Consider the following 26,522-nt stretch of genomic DNA (forward strand, 5'->3'; position numbering starts at 1 on the left):
GCTCTTTGTGTTGGCATATTAACTGGAAGTAGTACTTTACAAAAATGAAATCAGCCTCAGCCTGTTCTTCATAGCTTTTGTGTTGAAACTTTCCCAAGACCTCTGTCTAGGATGAGAGGAGGTGGGGAGTCTCCCTTTTTTGAACAAATGATGGGACACACACAGGTACTTGGCACAAAATGGCATTAAAACCAAACAGCTTTAATTATAGTTGACAATGGGTGGTTTCAGACAAGTAAGTAGAAGAAAACTCCCAGTTCCCGCCAAGCGTGAGCTTCCTGTACTTCTGCCTCTTCCGCGGTGTCTGAAGCGACCAATGTCTGGTGAAGAATGTGGGGTCCCCTCTACCACCCAACATTCATAACCAACATCTGAAGTTGGGCAGAGAATGTCAGGCTGTGGAGGGGACCAACATTCTCCACCTGACATTGGCAGCTTCAAATGACATGGAAGTGGCAGCAGGAGCAGGAGTGAGTGCTTGACAGCTATGGGCAGTTTTCTCCTGCTTACTTGCCACCATGATGTCTGAATGTGCCATATGTATCTTACAGATTTTGGTATTCCACATCGACTTATAATGACTCCCCAGTGAACTGTTAAGGCCTTCCCACCATATTCGTCCCTTGATGTGTCTTTTGTGTTATTTATTCATTTAGTAAATTTATATACCCCCAATACCGAAGTCTCTAGGTGGTTTACAGCACAAAACAAAACAAACCAAGATTTTAACAGTTAGAATATATAAAAACCAGATTTAACTATCCATAAAGCGTGTAATCAAGCCCCCTTGCGACAAAGAACCATTTTCTTACTACATTTTCTAAGTGAAGAGTTTTGAGAACTTTTTTTGTTTAAAAACAATATAAGCCAAGTCTATACATTTTGCTCCTAACCCCCCCCCCGCATTGTTTATCTATTCCAGTCTCATTACTGTGTGTATTTTTTAGGCAGCACACACCATGTGTCAAAGTAATAGCATGAATCCGCCATAGTTCAGTAGATAAAGGTTGAAATATTCATCATTGGGTGGGAGCAACAAATTCTGTTGTTCCTTTCCCCCCAGCAGTTATAGACTGAGTTTGGATTCTTACCGGTATGTAGGTTAAGAGCAGTGATTTCCTTTTAAAAATGAGTTAACTATGGAAAATAATACCAGAGAACTGTGTGGCCAGTGGGAGCTGCCTTTTAAAATTTCTAACCTATATTCTAGGGCATATAAGTAATTAAAATGGAAGTCATAAAGAGGTGGCTGCACATAAGAACTCCAGCTAGGACTGGAGTGAAAACGTTTAATAAATGGGGTGGGGGAAGGGCAATGAATGGTGGTTATGACAAAACCCACATTCGTTGCCATCCATTCAATTTGTTCTGTGGCACATTTATTTTATCTATTACACTTTTATACCCCCACACGTGTCTCCGGGCGGTTCACAATGATAAAACAGTTAAAACACATATAAAACCACATAAAAACAATTAAAAACTAACAATTTAAAAACCAATCACAGAATTAAAACCTATACATTATTAAGAAGCTGAAAAGGCCTGAGTAAAAGATGGGTTTTTAAATATTTTTTTAAAAATATTTGTTTGGGGGGAAATGGAAATGGATGCAAATTCAGTTTATTAACAACTTTTTCTATTTGTGCTAAAAACAAATACACACACCATTGGATGAAAGTCCCTGTCAGTAACTCCAAGGCCTGAACCAGGAACTTCATGATCTGAAGGAAATTGGCCTAGTGAGTAACCAGAGACTGTGTGTTCTCAGGCCATAGGGCTCTCTTCTTGTGCAGAATGAGACAGAGATGTGCAACATCTGCCCCTGTGATTGGTAGATCATACAAGGTCTCTGACTGGTCAGTCAGGTATATATACAAAGAGACTGACCTTCTGCCTTCCAGGCCAACAGAAAAGTGTCTTCTGCTTGCTGAACTTCAAGCTCCAGCTTGTTGCTGGCTTCAGGGACCCTGGGCTGAAGAACATATCCTCCATCCTCCATGTGTGTATGTGTTCATTTATTGTAGCCCACAGCCCCATACTCGCCCTGACAGATCCCACGGGTGGGAGTGTTCGTACAGAGAGATTTTTTAAAAAAAGAATCCCATGTAAAAATAATATGAATCACTGGATGATAGCAAAGATGACGACGACAATACCACCTATGTTATCTGCTTCCCGGGTAAAGCAACAGTAGGGTAGAAGTCATCTCTACCAATTATTGACTACTAGATCTACACATGATTGCATAAAATTTCCAAAATATGCCTGCAAGCTTTTACTATTGATATTGTGCCTTGGGATGTGCACATATGGGTTTAATTGTCTAAACTGTTTTATTAATTAAATTGCTATGATTTACCTCTCCCATGTTAGCATTTACTGCTTGTGAAACAGCCCCATAATTAGAAAATGACTATACCGATGTTGTTTGTTTACTTTGCAAGCAATACATTACTATCTCCTGCCTTTAAATCCACTCTCCTGGGTTCCCTTTCTCTTTTCTGAGTAATAGGCAACTGCTGCTGGTGCGTTAAATTGCTTTTTGGGTGGCAAAAAGATAACCATGTAGGGTAATTTTTTTCCTGTTGCAATACATCCATTTGTTCAGGCAAAGTCTGATTCAGAACATACTAAGTTTTCTGCTAAAATAAGACAGAGCACATAAAGGACTGAGGATAAACTTTCACCTTCAGATCCTGGTTTATTTGCAGATATAACCTCAGCTGAAAACCTTGTTTGTTTGCAGACTCTGGCTATATTGAGCTAGGATTGTCTGATTCAGACCTCACAATAGATCCTAGCGTTTTAAAAGACAGGAGCAGAAGTACACTCTTCCCTCTGCTTGTGCACAAAGGGGAGGTGGAGCTTGCACACACAGCATAATGCAAAACTAGGATTCAGTTGTGGCTTTACATGACTTCTGAATTCAGACCACAGAGTGCTTAATTTTATTTGAGTTTTTAAATTAGGGTTATATTAGTACATTTTTGTGGAACTTGCCTTTGTTGTAATAGCTGTACACTTGGAAAACAAAATCAAAATGCTCATATAATCAAGGATAACATTTAGGGGTTCCCCTTTTGTAATCCCTAAATCATATAATCTGTAATATTTTGGTTTTAAAACAAATGACTACCATTATGCTGGCATTATTGGTTTGGAGTGTGGGCTGAAAGTAGATCAAATAAAACAGAGGTTCAATTTGATAACCTGATAAACTTGAGAATAAAGAATGTTTAAATGTCCAAAGTTTCCCCAGCTCAAGCTTTTTGGCTACTGAAACAATGCTACCTCTCCTTCACGCTCCACAAGTAGTTAGATAGCAGAAGGCCAAAGTAAGCTGCTAGTAGAGGGGTGTGTGTGTGTGTGGGGGGGCTTTGTTCAAATATTGCTATAATAAGAACAAGAGTGAGCAGTAGACAATAATTTTTAGTAATATGAATGAAGTCTTCAGTCTTTGGGCTGATGCTTGCCTATCGGTGAAGATACCCTGTAGAATATGGGATTGGATCACTGGGGTGGATTCTGATAAAATACATAGTCTCTGATAAAATACATAGGATAATTATTAATTTATTACATTTATTTTCTACCCTTCATTCAAGTCCACCCAATGAGTTTTAAAGTTAAGCGGGGATTGGTACCTAGGGGTGTGCAATTCGGGATTTCGGGTGATTCGGCTCGGACCCGAACCGAATCACCCCTGTTCTGTTTTGTGCCCGAATCTGGGTCACCCGAATCACCCTTGATTCGGTTCGGATTCGGATTTAATCCGAATCTGAATCAATTTGGGGGGGTAAAAAGGGGCCCAGGGGCAAAATTTTGGGGTGGGGTGGTAGTGCCCAATGGGTAGAGTCTACCACCCCAATTTCAGAGGGATTGGGCAAAATCCTGATTTTTGGTGAATTTTTAAAGTTTTAGTGACTTTGGGGCAGTTCGGGGGCATAGCATGGGATCTGGGCAAAAGGAGTGGGGTGGGGTGGTAGTGCCTAATGGGTGCAGGCTACCACCCCAATTTCAGGGGGATTGGGCCAAGGGCTGATTTTTGGTAAATTTCTGAAAATTTCATGTCTTTGGGGCAGATTGGGGCATATTGGGGCAGAAAGTGGGGCCTGGGGCAGAATAGTGGGGTGGGGTGGTAGTGCCTAATGGGTGGAGGCTACCACCCCAATTTCAGGGGGTTTGGACAAAGGGCTGATTTTTTGAGAATTTTTGAAGTTTTAGTGACTTTGGGGCAGTTTGGGGGCAGAAAGTGGATCTGCCCCAAAATAGTGGGGTGGGGTGGTAGTGCCTAATGGGTGGAGGCTACCACCCGCATTTCAGGGGGATTGGGCAGAGGGCTGATTTTTTGAGAATTTTTGAAGTTTGGGTGTCTTTGGGGCAGATTGGGGGCAGAAAGTGGATCTGCCCCAAAGGAGTGGGGTGGGCTGGTAGATAGTGCCTAATGGCTGGAGGCTACCACCCATCCCCAATTTAAGAGTGATTGGGCAGAGGGGGGAATTTTGGTGAATTTATTTGTATGAGGTTTGTCTTCATAAGGTGAAGTGTGCTAAACTGATTACTTCCTCATATTATTCATAGTAAAGGAAAGTGTGAAAAAGTGAAAGTGGGGTCATGAGAGTTGTTTAATTGAAAAAAATCTCATTTGCTATGATAGAATGAGAATTCACACCTCAGAAAAAACTTCTAGATTTGGGGAAATTGATCAGAGAGGCCATTTAGTCCAATGCCCTGCAAAAAGTCAGGACTGACCACCCATTTATTGTTGGAAATTCTCTGTGGTGAGAGAATCCCTTTCTCAATATAGCAGAGTGCACAGAGGCACAACACAGCAGTAGATTAGTTAGGCATGTGTATGTGCTGAGAGTAAAGTAACTTGGAGCCAATTCATAGTTTCAAATCAATATAAAAGGCATTTATTAAGGAACTCCATTCTAGATAGGAAAGTGAGGAGTTAAGATCTCTAATCTATCTATCTAACTAGCTGCAGAGGGATTCTGCATCCTCTCTGCACATTTGGTGCAGGGAGAGGAACTTGCCATGTTGCAAGGTAGGCGGGCAGGTAGCAAGAGAGAGAAGGAGGAAGGAAGTTGAATCCCTGAGATTAGCAATCTACATTTCAAAGGGATAGCATCAGAGCAGTGGAGAAGGGATGACAAATATCTTGACCCTCTAGCCCTCTGTCTTACTAGTCTGTCCTCCATTGTCTGAGGCAAGAGACAGCGCAAAGTCCTTTAACTTTCCAACATCTATCACTCTTGAGACCACTGTGTGTAGGTGCCTTGCCAGGCGTGCTTACAGAGCACTAGGTCTAATAATGTATGCCAGCAAACCCAGTCATGCACTGTAGGGGAAGTCTTCCAGCAGTTCTTCTTCTAAACGCAGCCCAATTCCAAACCCTGCAACACACACAAAATAAATCCAAAAATGAACCACAGAATGACAGAAACAAATCTAGCTGTATATGCAAATTGCCTCAATGTGTTGAGTGTATTTCGAGCACACTGCAGAATTAGAACCTTTTTAAAAACACAATTTAGCGCTCTGGGTCTTCTTATTCTGGCATGCTATGAAAAGTAGCACCATGTTTTGTGGCAGTGTTGCTGTTGCTTTTATGTAAGGTTTGGTGGAACTGTAGCATGCATCTGGCAGAACAGCAGCTGTAACGTTTTGCTCGCATTTGCAACAGGGAAAGGATTTTGTGTGTTCACTGAGGTATTATTTGAAGTAAAAAGTACCATATGCATTTGAGGCATAATCCACCTGTAAATTTTCCCGCACACACCACAGTAAAAGTGAATGGAGGAGGGTTGTGCAAAATATAAGATCCAGCGATTTAACAAGTATTCTGAAATGAATATTCATAAGCAACGTCTCATCTCTTTCATGCTTGCATAGTAAAGCTTCGCCATCTCCTCGGGTCAGTTGCCTTGTCAGGCACACACCACAAGCCACACAGACAAAAGGGAGGGGGGAGAGAATGAGTTCCATGCACTTCATTCATGTCAGAACTCAACAACTTTAACAGCGCAAATATTCTGCAGTCAGTCATGAAAAGAAATTTTTAATAATAAATATCTAACAATTAATGAGCTGGTAGCTGCAGTTGTCTTGAGGGCATAATATCTAATTTCCTTGCAATGTCTCATATCCTTACTTTTCACGCTGCAACAGTCTATCATTAAAACCGAATGCAGGTTTCTATCACTTTTATTTATTTTTCAAATCAACTTATAAATCAGTGCCAGGCCTTGTTACAGATGAGTTCCAATAAATTATCGGCCGTGGACAAATTCTGAATGTTAAACACTCTGTTCTCTCTCTCCTCCCTCCACCTCCCTTTCCCTCTTTTTTCTTTTCTCTGCCTCTTATTGTGCTTCTCTGTAGCCCTCTGGGCTTGGAATCATAGCACAAGCTGGATTTCCCTCTGTAGCAGTCAAGAACCTTGCTACTTAATTACATGCCATTTAAATAATGTAAAAGGGCATTTGTATTTCTGCAAAAATAAATACATACAGTAACAATTTAAAAGTCCAGGAACAAGATTTACCTTTTTTTGAACTTGACTGCAGGTAGCCTTTTTGTTGTCTTAGCTTCCTGCTGACAGGGAAAAAACATCTTGCATATTTACATCAGCAGCTTATCCCAGGGCAAAAGGGACGGGGTGTGTGAACCTTCCCTTTCCTTGTTGAGCACTTCACACATTCTGGGTTTAGTCTCACAGTTATTTGCTGTGGCTTACTTGCACCCTCCTGATGCTTAACGCTGCTTTGTTCTCACATTTAATAGCTCCTCTGTTGGTCCCCCCTCCCAGGTGTGAGGAGTCCACAGAATCAGAATATAAAATTGTGACAGATTATCATCAGTATTTATCACATCCCGTGATCCCGGCCCCCAGGGTGGAGGCACACTTTTACCCCAGTAAAATGCCAGATACAAAAGACTGGCTTGGGTCAAGGCAGCTCTGGGATTGGGCTTGATCCTGGCAGTGTGCATGAGCAGCTAAGCCCAGGCTGGGCCGCCCAAGCATGTACACAGCCTCAGTATGTGCTTTCACAATATGACTCTACATTTCCAATGAGATGATCTATCCATCTGTTATTCAGAGAGAGAGATTGAAGAAAAACCTAAAAGGCATCTCTTGTAATAAAACTCAAGACGCCTCTATTCAGAGAAGGGGATTCCTGTGAGGAAGCTGTTTATGTACATGGATCTCCTCCTCTGGATTGGGAACTGTGGGTGTAAATCAGATATGCAAATCAAATACTGAGGTCGCCTCTCTTCTTCTCAACATTCAGCTGCCTGGACACACACTCTGTCACCTCAGAACGACCAAGCCAAGACTTTAGGAGACAGCTGCTGGCCTGCAGTTATGCTGGATAAAAAGAAACTTGCATGTACTTCAATATTTTCACAGATGAAAATAGAGGAATATATGTGTATTTCTAGCACCCCTCTTCTCACAGCAAGGAATACTGCCTAGGACACACTCTCTCCCCATTAACACATTGCTGAAGCACAACAGAGGGTTTTGTTTTTTAAAACTTAATACTTGAATGCTTAAGCTGTAACACAAATTCAGCAATATTTTAAATCTGGGAAGGCAGCCCTGGGAGTGGAAGATGAAAAGGAAGCACTGCACTGGCATTTTCTGCTGATGTGTTTCCATGCATGTATGCTATAATCAAGATACATCCATCCCCCCTGTTAAGAGACCTGGGGAGGGGGATGAAACCTGAAGATCTGTGCTGCATGTGTATGCCTACCAAAGTTTTAAAAAGACATCCTCAGCATTTCCCCCCAAAGGGAAAATTGGGGCAGTGATTTACCCAGAACAGATACAAAAAAAATTGGAACAGTAGAGATGTATGAACTTGATGTTCCAGAAAAATCCCAGAACCACAAATCTTGAAGCCTCCACAATAAGTGCTTGTTCCTTGCCCCCAAGGGGGATTGACATGAATGTATCTGTGACGTGAAACAGCAAGAAAATGCTAAATATTAGCGTACACAGCTAAGACGACCTACTTGCCTCTGGCCGTCTTCCTTCTGTTGCGCTTCTCATTACACTGAGTTTAAGCCTTCTGTCTTAGCTGTCACTTCTTAATTGCTCTACTTTTAGAAGTGTACACATAAAAATGTGATGTGTGCATTCACAAATGGTGTTCTTCAATACATGTGGGATCAGAGTGCCATGAAGCCAGAAATAGCTGCATGTGGAAAACAAGATGCTGGCTGTTTCATGTATGATATGACCCTATTTTTAAATTGGGGGGTGGGTGGGGAATATTCTAAAAAAGCCAACTAAGATCTTTGTGAAGAAGGTTCAAGTGTTTGTTTCCCTACCCTTCCTTTGCTGGCTCCCTTCTAGTTACTGCCTTACCATGTCCAAGGACAAACAGGGAAAGCTTGTGCCTGGAATAATGGAGGTAATGGATGGGCTGCCAGTCCTTCCTGCTGTGGCAATTTTGAGAGGATGATGTGTTATACGCCACCCTATTTGCTGTTGTGATGAGCTTTAGACATCTCCCATTATTTATTACACAAGGCTGAGGAAATAGTAGAGGTCACCCAAATCAGATGAAGGGGGCAACAGCGGGGCGGGAGGGGGGCTGGGGGCTGGCAGAGGAGACAAAGGATACTAGGAATGTTAAATAATGCATTTAAAAGGATACAAATGCAACTTTTGTGCCACTGTCTCCTACAAGCTCTTTATGAAGATCTGGAGATAGGGTAACTGAAAAGGCTAACTAAATACATCCTAAAATTATGAAAATGACTTTTTTTTTTTAAAGGCAGGCTCTTTACAGTCATTTTCTAGCAGAGGAATTGTCAAATTGGAATTTGATGCTCATTGCACTTTTATTTTTCTATTAAAACTTGGAAATATAGCTCGCTTTCTTATCATTTCATACACTCAGTTTTTACAGGCAGTTGCTTTCTTATGCCAACCAAAAATTGGTAGTCATTTGGTGCAGATGAAAAAGTGACAGAACTAATTCACAAATACAAGCTACCTACTCCCCCGCCCCCCATGAAATGTTGACCAGTAGAGGATCACATGAAGAAATACAATATGTTAATGCATAGTAAGCCTTAAGTGGGGGGAAACGCTTGACTAACAAGCAGAAGGTTGCCGATCCCCGCTGGTATTATATCAGGCAGCAGCAATATAGGAAGATGCTGAAAGGCATCATCTCATACTGCATGGGAGGAAGCAATGGTAAAGCCCTCCTGTAGAAAACCACAGGGCTCTGTGGGCACGAGGAGTCGAAATTGACTTGGCATACTTTAAGCTAGTGCTGCACAGCTGCATTCTGCTGTAATTTTCATGCTCAGAGAAGCACATTTTGGACCTGCCACAGGCACTAAAATCACAGTGGGGTTTATTTGTGTGGCACAGATTCATGTACTGTTTCCCCCTATATTCCTCTATGCTGTGAAGGATTGCTTTGAGAGGATAGGTGGTCAGCTAATACACTGCTCTCAAAATCGATTTGTCCCACTAAGCTCCAGTTCAGCAGCAGACTCTGGGCTGATTCACATGTGTGAGTGGGTCATTGCTGGTCTAACATCACAGAACTTTCACATCACTGCAAAGATGTCACTTTTAACTAGAGTAATCAAGTCTAGAAAAACAAAGTGATATTTTCCACAAGTGCTTGTAGTAACTCATTGCCAAGTTTTCATTCTCATCAGCAACCTTGGATCCACAATGAGTCTGGTTCTCAAGAGTGTTGAAGTGGCTTTCTATGGTGAGACATAGAGTCTTATCAGAACTAGGAAAAAATGGAAAGAAGCTCGTTTGTAGGATGTGATGATAAGAACAATCTCCCACTATGAAAAAGAAGAAAAATGTTTAGCATTTGATTGCCTAATAAAGGCATTGACTAAGTAAAAAGAAGCAGGGAATGCCACACATTAACTTGGCTTTTATATGCAGAGGAAGAAACCCTGCTGCTGAGGTAGGAATTATGACAGGATTTGACAATGGTTCATGTCTTCTTGAAAAGTATAAGACACATGGCATGCCTTAATATTAGTACGAATATTTAATATTAACAGCAGAGAGTGTGATATGGGCTGTACACTGATGTGATATGTTCTGTCTCAGGAGAGCATAACAATCACACTCTTATCTGATGGCTTTAGGCTGAAATGATCAACTTTGTTTTAAAGCCTAGAATAAAATCCAGCTAAGGAGATCACCTTACCTGCTTTGCATCTCGGGGTACAATATAGCAGCAACTGTATGTAAGAAGCCATCTGTTCTCTGCAACTACAACATACCACAGCAGAAACTCTTATTGTATGCAACGTTCTGGGAATCTCCAAATTCATTTGGGGGGGGGGGGAGTACCAGCAGCAATGTAGAGTCCATGAAGGTAGGCAACAAACAGCTTGAAATGCTCCTCCAAAGTCAGAAAGCGGAATTAAGCAAACAAGAGTTAAAAGTGGGGCTTCGGTATCCTGAGCTCTTCGTAATGATTTGCAGAGGCAAAACAGAAGCATGCAAAATAAGCAAATGTATACATAATTTTTGTAAATTGTAGGATTCCACTTTTCCTGGCAGAAGATTTTGGAATTTAAGTGCATAGTATAGTGATCTCCAGCCAATGAGCCAATTCCCAAGTTAAATACAATTTACAGGAGGCAGTGCAAAATAATCTAACCTTCACTTATTTATTTTACCAACTGCCTCTTATTTCATAACAATACAGAGAAGCAGAAAGGAGCTATTTCTTGGTAGCACATTAAGTTATTCTGTAGACTAGCTTGTAGCTCTTATGTACAGGACCTATTGAGTTGATAAAGGAAAGATACATAGACTGCAAGTTGTGTCCTTCTCAAAAAAATAATCTCCATGTTTGGAAGAAAATCTCCAATACTAAAACAATGTGAACAAAAAAACCTGTATAAATTTTTAAAAATTTATTTAAAAAGAAGTGTGATGGCATGATAATGTAAACTTTGCAGGCATAAACTTTCAGTTTAGTCAATCAGGTTCTGATTAGTTTCAATGTGTCAATACATTACATTTAAATAAACCAGATCCAACAATAAAATACAAAGACCCACTGATTTCAGCAGCAGCAGCAGCACAGAATCTTTGAAACTATTAAAATGCCCAAATTAATCATTCATACCCTTCCTATATGGAGTAAGGTTTGCAATAGCTTGCCCCAGAGATGCTATCCTTCACAGTTCATTGTCAAACGGCGTTATCCAGGCTAAGCCTCCTCCTCAGATGAGATCCAAGCTCCGAAGAGAAGGCTTTTGTGAAATGTTGATGTCTAGCCATCCACAAGTAGACAGAATGCCTTCAACTCCTTTGGTTTTAGTGTAATTCCCTTTGGAAAACAAATCAGTCGGAGACTATTGCAATGACATAATAGAACAGTCCAGTGCAATGTGTGGCACAAGCCACCGTCTACACTGTTTGGGACAACGTCCTTGTCTTTCTTTCTTCAGCAGATTTATACAAGAGACTGCGTAAGGAAGGCAATCTGATTTTATCCATATTTTTGCTGTAAACGTTGAGAAATATACCAAGGATGACTAATAAGCCTGACCACACATACCTAGAGAGGATAAAGAGATAAAGAAAAAAATGCAGCAACACTGTATTAGCAACTCACATTAAAGGTTCCTGTAGAATGCAAAACTGTAGCTTCAGAACTGAAACAGAAGTTACAAGGGGGGAAAAGAGGGCTGGAGAAGGCCTAAGAAACATAATTAGCTAAGGCAAGCATTCATTTATTATACCTCCTTCCAGTTTCTACATAGCAAGAATTACCCCTTAGCTGCCTATGCTAACTAGGCAGGCTTCTTTTAAAGTGGTGGTGCTCTTATATTTAACAGGGGAAATACAACTGTTCCTATTAATCTCCGCAGAGCATGCTTTCCACTGCCTGTTGCTGGTGTTCCCTTGTGTTTCTTTCTTTTTTATTGTGAACCCTTTTGGGACAGGGAATAGGGATGTGCATGAACCAGTTCGGAGGTCTGGTGTTTGGAAAAAATAGTTCTCCAATTTGTTGACATAGGAAAGGAGAAGATGCCTCCCTGTTAGGGATGTGCACGAACCAGCGTTCGGACGGTTTGGCAGCAAAGGTGGTGGTGGGCTTACCTTTAAGAAGCAGGGAAGGCTGCTGAATATGTCTATCATGAAGTTCACCAATTAGAGGAAGAAGGCGGTTTATTGCACCATGGGAAAATTTAATTGGTAGTGATAAGATACAAGAGTTGCAGTGTCGAGCTGAGTGTATTTAAGAAGCAGGGAGGGTGCCCTTACCTCCCCTCCCCCCGTCAGCACTGCTGCCAAAACCGCTGGTGTGGGGCTGCTGCATACCTCCTTGCATCCCTGGTCAGTGTTGTACCAGAAGTGGCCAGTGCCCATGCGGTATGATGCTGGCCAGGGCTGCAAGGAGGTACGTAGCAGCGGTTTTGGCGCCAGCACGGGAAATGCAGCGGTGGTGATGGTGTAAAGGCACCCTCCCTGCTCCTTAAAGGTAACCTCCCCCCGCCGAACCGTCTGAAAGCTGCACATCCCTAACAGGGAAGCATCTTCTTCTTTCCTATGTAAACAAATGTGAGAACCCTTTTTCGTAGAAAAGCAGAGTATAAATAATCATAATAAAATAGCAAGGTTCATTTTTCAAAACGCTATTTGTTCACTACTATTACATAATTAGTATTTCTCAAACTCTTGGCTGGAAGGAAACAGATCCAAAGAAGTGACTCATGCAGAGAGGCAACAGGCAGCCACCTCTGTGGGTAGAAATAGCCTTGGGCCCAGAAATAGCTTTTAATTAGTTAATTTATTTCTTGTGGAGCACTCGCATCTCTCGCATGCCATATGTGCACAGTTTAAGAAATTACTGGCCAACATCCTGACTAATGGTGTGTGCATGCTTCTAAGAAAAGTCATGTGCAGTCCTAACCTGAAGCACAGGAGCTGTGCAAGAGCACGATGATTATTGCTGCTCTTTCCTTGCTTCAGAAGCACACTTTAACCAGCGGAAACATGTCCCTGAGGAATCCCACACTTGCCTGCAAATCACCTCACTATCAACCAGTAGATCCGGTGGATAGATTAATATGGCCATGCAAAAGACGTTTATATAAATATATATATTTTTAAATGCATTAACTATCAATTCCAATTTGGACCCTATGAGAAGATGTCAAATTCCCACTTAAAAAAGAAATACAGGCATTTTTAACCCAATATGTTTGCTACAAGTCAAATCCTAAAGTAGCTGATTGAAATAATAAACAGCTGTTTTATTTAACATGTAAACAAGAAAATACAAACTGAGTGATGTTTGTGTCTTCAAAGAGAGAGAACTTCTTCTTTTGGGGTAATAGATGGAAAATCTTTCCAAATTTACAAACTTGTTGAAGGACAGAAGCCATTTTTGTCTCAGTCCCACAGCTCCAAAGGGAACCAGGGCCTGCTATTGTCAGGGCTTGTTTGGGTGTGTGTGTGTGGGGGGAGGGGGTTGTGTGGCTTTCAGTTTTGTTTCTCTCTCTTGCCTGGTGAGAGAGAGTGGGAGAAGCCAGGGGCAGATTAAACAGAGGTGGCATCTGCCTATGGTGGCAAAATTTGAGGAGTGGCGGCAGCAGCTGCGGGGAGTTGGGATAAGAGGAAAGTTGCCCTCTTATACTTTAATTTTGAAAAGAGCAACAGTGGCAGAAGTAGCTGTGGGGAGCAGGGGCAAGAGGGAAGTTCCCCCCTTTTACTTTAATTTTGAAAAAAGCAGTGGCGGAAATAGTTGCGGGGAAGAGGGTGATCAGGCGAGGGGTCTCTCTTTTGCCTCCTAAAGTTCGCTGGCGGCGGGATAGGGTGTGGCAGTGGGTGGCAGCTGGCTGCAGGGAGGGTGGGGGCGAGGAGGGGAGATTCACAGTGGTAGAACAGTGAGAACCAGTGAGGCACAGTTATTCCTGGATATAAACTCTATAGTAAAGACAGTGAATTGGGTGTGGAGTTGCACTGTATATTAAAGAAGGGATAGAATCTCACAAGCTAGAAAACCTAAGAAGACCAGAGTCCTCCACAGAAACTCTGTGGGTGACAATACAAGGCCTGAAAGGAAATGTGCTACTAGGGACATACTATTGCCCTCCTGATCAAAAGGTTGACAGTGACTGGGAGTTGCTTCTTCAGGTTCACGTTCAGCAGAGCTATCCTAGGTTGTGAGTAGTTTAATTTCAGGTACTTCTATCTTAACCCCCCACCCCCCCAATAAACGTTGTTCTGCTGTGATGCTTTTAATGGGGTCCCCCCCAATAAAATCTCCTGTATTTGGGCCAATTTGAACTCCACGATTTCGGTAAAGTCTATGAAGGCGGTGTCCAGCAATCCCTCTTGAGGTGTTAGATTGGAACAGTTTCAATCTGTGACTCCTGAGGATGTGGACAAGCTGCTTGGGGTGGTGTGGCCTACCACCTGTTCTCTGGATCCTTGCCCAACTTGGCTGCTTCTATCTAGTAGGGAAATTGTTGGAGGTGGCTTAGTTAATATCATAAATGCATTGCTGAGGGAGGGTAGGGTGCTTCCTTGTTTGAAGGAGGTGATGGTTAGACCGCTTCTTAAGAAGCCATCCCTGGATCCCTTAGTGATGGATTAGGTCAGTCTCCAATCTCACTTAGTTTGACAAGGTGATTGAGAAGGAAGTGGCCGACCACGTCCAGGCAGTTTTGGAGGAAACCGATTAGCTAGACCCATTTCAAATTGGCTTTAGAACAGCCTATGGGGTTGATACAGCCTTGGTCGGCCTGATGGATGACCTTTACCGGGGAATCAACAGAGGGAGTGTGACTCTGCTGGTTCTTTTGGATCTCTCAGTGGCGTTTGATACCATCAACCATGGTATCTTTCTGGATCATGTAGAGTTGAGGATAGGGGGCAATGCTTTGCAGTGGTTCTGCTCCTATTGCTCAGGTAGATTCCAGATGGTGGAGCTTGGTGACAGTTGCTTCTCAAAACAGGAACTGTTATATGGTCAGCGCTCCATTCTGTCACCAATGCTTTTTAATATCTACATGAAAATGCTGGGTGAAGTCATCAGGAGATTTGGTGCAGGGTGTTATCAGTATGCTGATGTCACCCAAATCTACTTCTTGTCCTCATCATCAGGAAATGGCATTCATTCCCTAAATGCCTGCCTAATGGCAGTAATGGGTTAGATGAGGGATAACCAACTGAAACTAAATCCAAGCAAGACGGAGGTGCTCATTGTAGGAGATCAGAGTTTGAGGAATGTTAGATCTTCTTGTGCTAGATGAGGTTACCCCCCGCCCCCCATGGAACAGGTATGCAGCTTGGGAGTACTCCTGGACCCAGACCTCACCCTGGTTTCTCAGGTGGAGGCTTTATGCTGGTCAAATGACTGAATTTAAATAAACTCTATCTATAAAGTCAGGTGGAAGCTATGGCCAGGAGTGCTTTCTGCCAGCTTCGGCTGATTCGACAGCTGCATCCATTCCTTGAAGAGGACAACCTCAAAATAGTGGTGCATTAGCTGTAACCCCCAGGCTTGACTATTGCAATGCCCTCTATGTGGGGCTGCCTTTGTACGTAGTTCAGAAACTTCAGTTAGTTCAAAATGTGGCACCCAGACTGGTCTGTGGGGTAACCCATAAAGACCATATTATGCCTGTCTTAAAACAGTTGCATTGGCTGCCAATATGTTTCTGGGCAAAATACAAAGTGCTGGTTATTATTTTAAAGTCCTGAACGGCTTAGGTCTGGGTTACTTTAGAGAGCGCCTTCTTCTGCATGATCCCCACCACATGTTAAGGTCATCTGAGGAGGTCCGTCTGGTGGCAACTCAAAGGTGGGCCTTCTCTGTAGCTGCTCTTGGGCTATGGAATGAACTTCCGGCAGAAATCCGTAGTTTGAGTTCAAGGCCTTCAGGAGAACCCTTAAAACCTATCTGTTTGACCTGGCCTTCAAGGGTTTTTAAACTGTTTTACATGTTTTAATTGTTAATGGTTTTATGCTGTTTTTAAACTGTTCTGTAATGATTGTTTTTAAAAGGATTGATCTGTGGGTTTTATTTTTGTTATGCACCACCCAGAGCCATTTGAATGGGGTGGTATATAAATGCAATAAATAAATAAATAAGGACCTGGGTGAGTGGGCAAAAGAATAGTAACCTCCAAGAGCCTTTGGATGGGGTGGTATAAAAATTTAACAAAATAAATAAATACATGTAAAGTGATGCATATTGGGGTAAAAAAACTCAGCTTCACATATATGCTGTTGGGGAATGACCGATCAGGAGAGGGATCTTGGGGTCGTGGTGGACAGCTTGTTGAAAGTGTCTACTCAATGTGAGGCAGCTGTGAAAAATGCCAATTCCATGGTATGGATCATTAGGAAGGGGTTTGAAAACAAAACTGCTAATATTATAATGCCCTTATACAAAACTATGGTGCAGCCACATTTGGAGTACTGCATACAGTTCTGGTCACCGTATCTTAAGAGGGATATTGTAGAACTGTAAAAGGTACAGAAGAGGGCAAATAAGATGATCAGGGCCTAGAGCAGGGGTGGGGAACCTTGGCCCTCCAGCTGTTTTTGAACTACAACTCCCACCATCCCCAGCCCAAGAATTGTGGCTGGGGGTGATGGGAGTTGTAGTTCAACAACAGCTGGAGGGCCAAGGTTCCCCACCCCTGGCCTAGAGTATCTTCTTCTTCTGCAAGGCTACAACACCTAGGGCTTTTTAGTTTAGAAAAAAAACAACTAAGAGGAGACACAACAGAACTATAAAATCATGCATGGTATAGAAAAACTTGATAAGAGAGAATTTTTTCTCCTTCTCTCATAACACTAGAACCAGGGCTAATCCCATGAAACTAATTACCAAGAAATTTAGGACCGACAAAAGGACTTCACATAACGCATACTCAACCTATGGAATTCACTGTCACAAGATGTGGTGACAGCCAACAGCCTGGGTGGCTTTAAGAGGGGTTCATGGAGGAGAGGTCTATCAATGGCTACTAGTCTGAGGGCTATAGGCCACCTCCAACCTTGGAGGCAGGATGTTTCTAAATCCCAGTTGCAGGGGAGTAGCAGCAGGAGAGAAGGCATGCCCTCAACTCTTGTCTGTGAGCTTCCCAGAGGCATCTGGTGGGCCACTATGTGAAACAGGATGCTGGACTAGATAGGCCTTGGGCCTGATCCAGCAGGGCTGTTCTTATGTTGTTATAATCCTAATGCAGACACTCACTAGGCTTCCTCGTGGATCTAATTCCTGAGAAACCCCCTCCCCCTCCCTCTCCCCAATCCTGTACAGCTGGTGTAAATGCTGCAAGTAGAGGGATAAAGTAAAACGAAGACAGAGTTGACAAGTGACCAGTGTGAAGAAAACTGCTATTTCAAGAAATTCCTACACTGAGCAGAAGTTGCTCAGTGTGTGTCTATATACTGAACAGAGCAGACTGCGACTTGCAGATGGGATATACGTTGCCAGTTTCTTAGCTAGAGTGATATTAAAGATTGTTTGGTGAATGATTTATATTAATTTCAAGTATATTCAAATTCTTAAAATATAGAAATATGACCAATACTTACTGGAATGTGAATGGCTTTGCAAAGAACAAAAAAGAAAGTACAATTGTCATTGCTTTTCTTCCTGTTGTTACTGCAGAGAAAAAACACATAAATTGCTGTATATTCAATGTACTGTTTTAATGCACCAAAATACATACAAAGAAGACAATTAAACAGAGAATTTCCAATTTAATATTTTTATTGTTTAACTGTTTAATAATTTTATATTGTTTAAAATGTTTTGTAAACCATCTTGAGATTGTTTTAATGAAAGGCGGTATAAACAAACAAACAAACAAAAATAGCCCCAGCCTCTCTGTGCGCATATCAAGAGACTAACATTGTGGTTCTCCAACTTCTAGAGGGAAAGCTATATGAGTGTGGTACCACAAAAACAAAGTCCTGTGGCTCCTTAGAGATTAAAGGTGTTGACTCCTGGCGGCCACAGAGCCCTGTGCTTGTCTTTGGTAGAATTCAGGAGGGGTTTACCATTGCCATCTCCTGCACAGTGTGAGACTATGCTTTTCAGCATCTTCCTATATTGCTGCTGCCCGATATAGGTGTTTCCCATAGTCTGGGGAAAATACCAGCGGGGATTCAAACCGGCAACCTCTTGCTCACTAGGCAAGTTATTTCCCCGCTGTGCCATTAGGTAGCTTTCCTTAAAGATTACTTACACATTTATTACAGTATAAGCTTTTGTGGACTAGAATTCACTTTATCAGATGCGTCTGATGAAATGGGCTCTGGTAGGGGTGTGCACAAAACAGGTTTCCCTGGCTCAGTTCAAATCCAAACTGGATTCATATCGGGCCAGATTGGCTTGGTTTTGCCTCCCTCTGGACTTGAACCTGGTTCAGTCTGAATCTGAATCAGTTCGGAGCCCTACCAGCAAAGGGGAATCCGGCAAGGATTCCCCGTTACTGGTAAAGGGGCAGCAGGAGCGGGGCGTTTAAAAGTGTTACTAAAAGTGGTCCAAAACGAAAGGAATCACTATGGCTGCAGGTGGTGCTGGCAGCAGCGGCCTCGGGGAGGGGGCAGCAGCTACCCCAATCCTTTATCAGCCTTCTCCTCCCCAGTGTCCAGGGCCAGCTTGGGCCCAATTCAGGCCTTCTTCACCCCATTTTATTCCTCTGCGTGTGTGTATGTAGGCCATTTATTTGAGCTCTGCACATGTACACTAGGCATTTGCATGACCTGGGTCATACAAATGGCCAATGTGCATGTGCAGAGGTAATGCATGTGCAGGGCCCGAACTGGGTCTGAGCCAGCCCTGGACACTGGGGGTGGAGAGGCCGGCAGGGGTCAGGGAAACCACCACTGCTTTCACCCCGCACTGGCACCGCCGGCGGCTGTAGTAAGTACTTTCCTTGCTGGATTCCCCTTTGAATGCTGGTTCATGGCTCTGAGCCAGACCCTAACTGGCCCAATTGGTTCAGTTTGGTCCCGAACCAATTTGAACTGGTTCACACATCCCTAGGCTCTGGTCCATGAAAGCTCATGCTGTAACAAACACAGAAAAAGTTAGTTGCAAGTGAGTCCCTCACATGAGATTAAATGGGATTCAATTAACAGCTGTCTTCTTATTTTCAATGGGATTTATAATTTAGCTTCTCGGGATTAGGGGCCACATGGAGGTTACTTCACAACCCCTGCTAACGTGGCAAAGAGGCACCTTTTAATGTGGTGATTCTCTTTATTTAGCAGGGGGAGAGTAACTGGCCCTATCCACCCCCAGCACAGTACTTCCAGTGGCTGTTGCTGGTGTCTATTTTATGTTTCTTTTTAGATTGTGAGCCCTTTGGGGACAGGGATCTATCTTGTCTGTTTATTTGTTTGTTGTTTCTCTGTGTAAACCGCCCTGAGCCATTTTTGGAAGGGCGGTATAGAAATCAAATAAGTAAGTAAAAGTAAAGTGCAACCTTTTTAAAAAGCAACCTCGTCTGAACACAAGTATGGCCAAAATACTGAGGTAAATTTATTCCAATAGTAAGTTTACAAACATCTACAAGCTGACAAATTGGCAATGCTATGCACATATTGATTTCCAAACAGTTCTTTCCACCAAGATTTATTTGCGCAACAACAAAAGCTGCTGACCTTTTTTTTTTTTTAAAGGTTACAATATACTAAAGCTGTTCACACAACCGGAACCTGGGTAGGACAAGTGTCCTACCCAGATTTGGGATCTGTTTGTGCTCTCAATTTTTGGTTCTGTGAGAACAAACAACTAGGTAGGAGGAGGGAGAAGTGACTGTGTGGGAGACAGGAGCTGGGTGGGACAGCTTTTCCTCCTACTTTGGTCAAATGCTGGGTAGAAAAGCTGGGTAGGATGGCGCTGTCTTAGCCACCTGTCTTCTACAACAGCATGTACAACTCCCAGACCTGGGTAGGACACTTGTCCTGTCCAGTTTCTGGTTGTATGAACAGCCTCATTGTTTAAAAATAGAGAATCTTCTTAATCCAGAACTGTAATCTAACTAGCATTTGCTTGAGTGTAATGGTACTTCTCCCCGTGCAAAGGGGAAATGGGATTTCGGGGGTACACAGGACTGCAGGGCAGAGAAGGGGGCGAGAAAGCCCCATTTCACCCCACATGTGGTTCTCTGGATCCAAGACAATGTTGGTGAAGACCTTTAATGGCAGAGCAGGCCAGGATTCCTCAGCTGGCATTTGTATACAGTGAAGGTGCTAGTGCATGTTCACCAAGGGGTGTGATGACAAGGAGAAGGAATCAGAGAGGCTAGACCAAAATAGTAATTGCAAAAAATCCCTTGTTCCTATGTGCATAAATACTTGGACTGTTAGCTTTAATTGACAGATTTAATCAACTAAAGCTTTAGCTGATTAATCAGCAAGGGACCAGTTTTAGTCAAAGGGAATTTTTTTAAATCAGTGAGGTCAATTAAAGTCACATCTCATTTTTAATACTTATTTTGGTTCTGGTGTGCTATTGCAATAGGGCATAAACATGAGAATGTAAAAAATGAGTGATACGGTTTGTTTACTGCAGATTTCCACTCTTCCTTCCATTTCTCAAAATGGTGTCTATATTCTGGCAATAGGTGATGATTAATCAGTTTACTTAAGTGAGTGCCTGTCCTAATAAATACTGCAGTATGCTGACTGGTTACTACAGCTCCAGCCCACAGTAACCTCTTTGTCCGTAACACCTTCAGGCATTTACACAACTAGGCAGACTTCACGGGGGAATACCCCTGCAGGCACAACAATGTCAGCAAATTATGTTGCTCAGGCTGCCTGTCACTCTTCTGTCTTAACAGAAGATTTTGTAGTTATGAAGCCTTTTATAGGACCCTCTTATCAGCCTTTCACCATACCATATATCTGTCTCATTCTGCCACAATCCCCTGCAATGAAATAATACGCAGCAGTAACACAGAACTTACCCCCCCCCCCCCGCCCACAACGGATAGCCAAAGCACTTCTTTATGGATGTGTTAAATATTTTATTTCCATTTTAAAAGTGAAAAATGGAGGCATACGAAGGTGAAATGATTTGTCCAAGGTCACCCAGGTGTTTGTTGCTGGAACTGAAACTAGAACCTGGGCTTTGACTATGAATGAGAAAACTGTTCATCTCTCTGTTGAAAAAAGGATCTGGAAATACTGTACTTCATTTTTATCTGCCTAACAGCAAGACTTGATGAAGGCTGACAATTAGGTAACCAAATCCCATGAGGCCACTTTAGATGCTATGATATAAAGATGAAACTTGTGCTGCTGCAGTTGACACAACATCGTCTGCTAGCTAAATGCTGATAAAGCATCCTCTGCTAACTAAATGCAGCTCTGCCCTGCTTGCCATTTAAACTCCTATACAGGTGTACAGTTGTTGTGGGCATGAGTCAAGACCATTGCAATAGCTTTTGGATTAGACTTCAGGACTGGTCTGTTGCTTAAGCTTCCACATTGTCCTGGTCCACAAACTCCTCCTCAGGTTTGTCTGACTATAATGCTGGTGCCAGGAAAGGCCGAGGACCAAGACTGTACAAAATTCTTGTACTTCAGGTTAACTGAAAAATAAGACAGAGACATCTACATATTTATTTCTCCTAGGCGTACCCGTCGCTAATTCCAGGTATGGCAGCTCTCGCGAGAGTCCGCAAGCAGCTGCCGGACTAGCGACGAGGATAGGAGAAAATGGCTGCCGGGAGGCGGTGGCAGTCAGGAGGGGATGGGACAGCTTGAAGGCGGGACAGAAATCGTGGCTGGGTGGGGGGAGAAGCAGGCCGGGCGGGCTGGTGGAGGTGCAAGATGCTGTGCATCCGGCCCAGCTAGTTTAATATATCTTCTCTGGAATATGAGGTAGGGGCTAAATGACCAAGCTGTGCAACTGGTGGCTACAAGGACAACTGGCTGTGTGGACAGTTGTGGGTTACCCGATTCCTCTCCAACTGCAGTGTGCTAAAAAGGGGAAGGTTCTTGGAAACACCTAGCAAACTAATGCAACTTTCCTGAAAAAAAAACTTTCCTGATTTACCAAATATCCTTCTAAAGCTTCTTGCCCTGACCCCTCTTTTTAAGATTAATGATTGTATTAAGGATGTGTGCATCTGTGAATTATTTCAATATGTTCATTCTGAAAATACATTTGTTTTTGGTTATTAATTGAGTGGTGAATATCATCTGTTTTAATGTTGCTGAATGTACAACCTTCCTGACCATATGTAATTGTAATCCTGTTAAAATATGAAAAATAAAACCAGATAAAGACTTTCTAAGGGAATAAATTTATGGTTAAGGAGCCTGGAGGTTTTCTATTTGATCATTTCTTTTTCTCTACCTCATTTGTTTTTACACATTTCTTTTCCATATAATATATATTCTGGTGTTCATTTCTGAATTGCAAATGTGTGGAAGGTGACATTTACCTCTGCACCAATGATCTAAATTTGTGCAAACAGCCTTTGTAGGTGGAAGCACTGGATCAAAACAAAGAAGCTGTATGCTTCTAAAATACACTGCACTTCACCGCATACATCCAGAAAACTATTCACAGAGTTAGACTACAAATAATTTAAAAGCTTTACCCCAAAATGGGATTTTATTATATGAAAATATGAGCTATGCAATACCTGTTACTGCCAAAAGTGCTCCAAAGATTTTAATCAAAGCCAGAACAAAGGAGATTCCAAAATATCCAGTCAAGGAAAACAAGAATGCATAACCATATGTCTGAACTGGATGCTACAAGAACAACAAGAAGTTTATTAGGAAATGCAAAACAAACCCTGAGGTATTGTAAAATGAAATAAACTTATTTAATCAGTTGCTTGAATGAAAGAAAAAAAGCTCAAAGCGTTCAAAGATTTTATTTAATTTTGATAGAATAATAGAGAAAGTAATAATGATTTTTTTAAAAAAAAATCACTCCTTTCTTTTCAAATAGAATAAAAGTGGTTTCTGATGGGGTTAGGTATATGTAAGAGTTTTCAGGCTAAACAAAGAGTATTAGTTTATGAATTGTACAATTTGCTTTTCTTGTTTTAAATGCATGTAATATTCAAGCTATGCTAAGAATGAAAACACTATTAAATATAATTTGATCAAACAAGCAGCCATAAATGAAAAACTTTACACTTTTTAAATTGAAAAAAATGAACACGTTTTACCTTTGAGCAAAATGTTACTGCAGGGGTTAAGCCACTAGTGCATGTCAGTCCCAATAAAATGTACAGAAAACCTATTGAATAGGAATACAAAACCTGGAACAGTTACAAAAACAAATTATTTTAATCTCATTACATTATCAAAAGGTTATAAAATCATGTGCTTTGTGAATATATACAGGATCATCATTCAGATGATCCTCCAAACCCACAGTGCAATGGATCAGAATTTATCCTTGTGCTTGTGTACTCCCTACTCCTCTTGCTCAGGTGGTTTAACAAATCACTTATTTTGAGCAAACCTTAGTTTGCCATGTTGAGATGCAACAGTAAACTATGATTTGATCAAAAGAGCAAGTGACATAGTAAATCGTGCACTTGTCAGGAAGAGGAAGCCATGAGCATGGGGCTTGTTCCCACTCCTTGTGTGGAGGACTGTTTGCCTGCAACTGATTGCAGGTTTTTGTTTTGTTTTGTTTAAAGAGACATTTACCTGCCTTCCCTCACATGACTGGAGCCTAAAGAGACGAATGGTGCAGCGAGTGGGAGACGGGGGAAGGAAACTGGGCTGACAGACAGCGGAATTTGCCTGCTGTCAGGTCACTCCTTCCCTTGGCCTATATGGTAAATATGGCTGCTGGCAGCCTGGGAGCAGCTGCAAACAGCCCGAGCACCCACACAATCGGAGTTATGTAGGAGGCATGTGCTCATCCTCCTACCTCACTTTTATCCCAAGTTTCAAAGCAGGGCTACCTTTGGAGAGGAGCAGTGGGATTGGAAGTGATCCCAGTGCTGCACATGACCAGCCCTACCTTGGGGGGTGGGATAGCCCTGTTGGCTGGTCATGTGAATGTGTGGTGCAAAATGCAGGCCAATTCACACAACTGACTGATATTCTTTCCAAGGGTCTAACTTGATTAGTCTGCCTCAACTGGGAATTAATGTACTTAGTTGCAAGGTGACAGCTTGTGAGCTGATCTGCCATTTCACAGAACCAAGCCGTAACCCAATAGTTATAGTTATCATGAGATAAAATGGTGATTATGTTGCTTGGCCCTGCCTGAAATGTTAGACATCCTAGCCATCACTCCATAAAAGCTAAAATCTTTTGTTAAGGTCTTTCTCTTTAAGTATTTTTGACTTGTTACATGGTGAATTACATGTTACACTGTTTAAATGTTACATTGTGAAGAATACACTAGTATTTTGAATTCATACATATTTTACCTTAAAGTTTATTTTGCAAACACAGGAAATTCATGATTCCCAAAGTTTTCTTTTTTCCAAGGAATGTCATCCCTAGGAGCTGCATATTTTACTGGAGCAGAAGTTCTGGAGGGAACAGGGTGTTTAACTTTCCCCTCCATGTTGTTTTATCAAAATCTCACTCCTCTCATAGTTATTCTGTTTGTCCTGCAGAGGAGGAAATGCTGGTACCTATACTTTCTTGCCCACACAACAAATAGCAGTGAATGTGTGGGATTTTAATTGGGAGAACAGCATATGGGGAAAAGGTTTAAGTCACTGAGCTTTGCATAATGTGGCATTTGGCCCTCACTGCAGCATGCTAGTAAGGAAGCTCAGTTTATAACCCTTCCTATTTGCCTATTAATTGCTCCATATACATGTATGGTATATCGTAGGCACGATTCAGCCATAGTTAACTACTCCTAAGTTTCACTGATTTCATGAAAGGGTTCAATACATTCTTATATGTCTCCTATTAAAATCACTGTGACACAATGTTTTTAACTTTAGTTGGATCATGCTTTGTGATTTCAATATTATAAGTGCACAATTCCTATTTTTGAAAATTGCATTTTAAATTTTTGTATAAGCATGAGCTTTTCAATGCAAGATGCAAGAGCACTGCTACCCACAGATCTCACTTAATGGGTGTATGTGTCTGTGACTGAGCACCACCTTACTTTACCATTCATCATCATCATCATCATCATCATCATCATCATTATTATTACATTTATATCCCACTGTTCCTCCAAGGAGCCCAGAGCGGTGTACTACATACTTAAGTTTCTCTGTCACAACAGCCCTGTGAAGTAGGCTAGGCTGAGAGAGAAGTGACTGGCCCTGAGTCACCCAGCTAGTTTCATGGCTGAATGGGGATTTGAACTTGGGTCTCCCCGGTCCTAGTCCAGCACTCTAACCACTACACCACGCTGGCTCTCATGACAATTATGTGCTATAATGGACTATGCAGCCTTTACATTGTTTGACTGTAGAGTCATTACAGAACATTATTTTTGTTCATATCCAGAAATACAATGTCAGAAAGCAACGTGTTGCACTTGGACTAACAATATTACTTTTAAAATAAAAATAATTCACTGATTACATGTATGCTAGCTTAACCCACGCAGAGCATCTGAGCAATAGTACTTGATTGCTCCCCTCATCCCCCGCCACAGCCCTCTCACCTCAGAGTTCTCTCCACTCTCACCTGAGCTGCGTTCCTGCTCCTCCTCCATCCCATTGCTTCCATCCCCCTCACCCCTTTTTGTTGCTCCTCCTTCCTGTTGCTCCATCCCCCTCACACCTCTTGTTCGCGGCTGCAGCATTGCCAGTACCAGTTAGCCAAGCTGCAGCCCCCTAACCCGAGACTTCTCCACCCTCACCCAAGCACCGCTCGCTGCTAATCCCCACAGGAGTAGCAGCAGCAGTTGACTGGGCCCTTCCTCACTGCCGCCAGCATGGCTGCTCATGCCCCTCAAGGCACTGACAGACTCAGCCCGTTCCTTGCCTGCCTGCCTCCGCCAATGGCCTCTGTAACTCCCAGCAGCGGCGACAGTTGACTGGGCCCTTCCTCACTGCCCCTATGGCCACTTGTTCCCCTCAGGCTGCTGACAGGCCCAGGCCTGTTTCTGGCCCTTCCTTCTTTCCCTCTTCCCCTCCCTTCCTTTTCTCTCTCCTCCGCTCGCTCTTCCCCTCTCTTTCTTTCCGTCCTCTTTTTCTTTATCTCTTTCTTCCTCCCTCCATTCCTGAGTAAACAGATCTTGTTTCCTCATCTAATCAACACAATGGCAGCCCCCTTTTCCTGAAAGGGCTCTTTCCTCCCTCACAACCCCTCTCTTTGCAGACCCCTGCCCACTATCCTTTTATATATATGCAGATCCTTCTCTCTTTTACAATCTTCTCACCAGTAACAACTGCATTCCAACTGATCTTAACCATCACAGGCTCCTCTTCCTTATCTGCATGTGGAATTCCCATTGCCCAATCACATTGCTTCTATTCTGTTACCTCCAATTGGTAAAGCACTGTGTGGGTGGGGCTTACCACGCACCATCTGCCATGGACCA

At 42.4% G+C, this 26,522-nt stretch overlaps 1 protein-coding gene across 8 annotated transcripts in view; it reads right to left on the reverse strand.

Annotated features, from left to right (window-relative positions):
• Positions 1–10,920: 10,920 nt before the first annotated feature.
• SLC35B3 (solute carrier family 35 member B3) overlaps positions 10,921–26,522 on the reverse strand; it is a 48,071-nt gene continuing 32,469 nt past the window's right edge. For 6 of the 8 annotated variants that reach the window (XM_053246861.1, XM_053246857.1, XM_053246858.1 and 3 more), the window contains 4 exons: positions 23,206–23,298; positions 22,669–22,780; positions 17,591–17,660; positions 10,921–11,585 (listed from right to left, as the gene is read on the reverse strand). In XM_053246861.1, the coding sequence (XP_053102836.1) occupies positions 11,435–11,585; positions 17,591–17,660; positions 22,669–22,780; positions 23,206–23,298 (426 nt within the window). In that variant the 3' untranslated portion in view covers positions 10,921–11,434. The remainder of the gene's footprint in view (positions 11,586–17,590; positions 17,661–22,668; positions 22,781–23,205; positions 23,299–26,522) is intronic. The other 2 variants (XM_053246863.1, XM_053246862.1) reach the window with 2 other exon arrangements.

Source organism: Hemicordylus capensis, chromosome 4 (assembly GCF_027244095.1).
Source record: "Hemicordylus capensis ecotype Gifberg chromosome 4, rHemCap1.1.pri, whole genome shotgun sequence".
In the NCBI taxonomy this organism is placed as follows: domain Eukaryota; kingdom Metazoa; phylum Chordata; class Lepidosauria; order Squamata; family Cordylidae; genus Hemicordylus; species Hemicordylus capensis.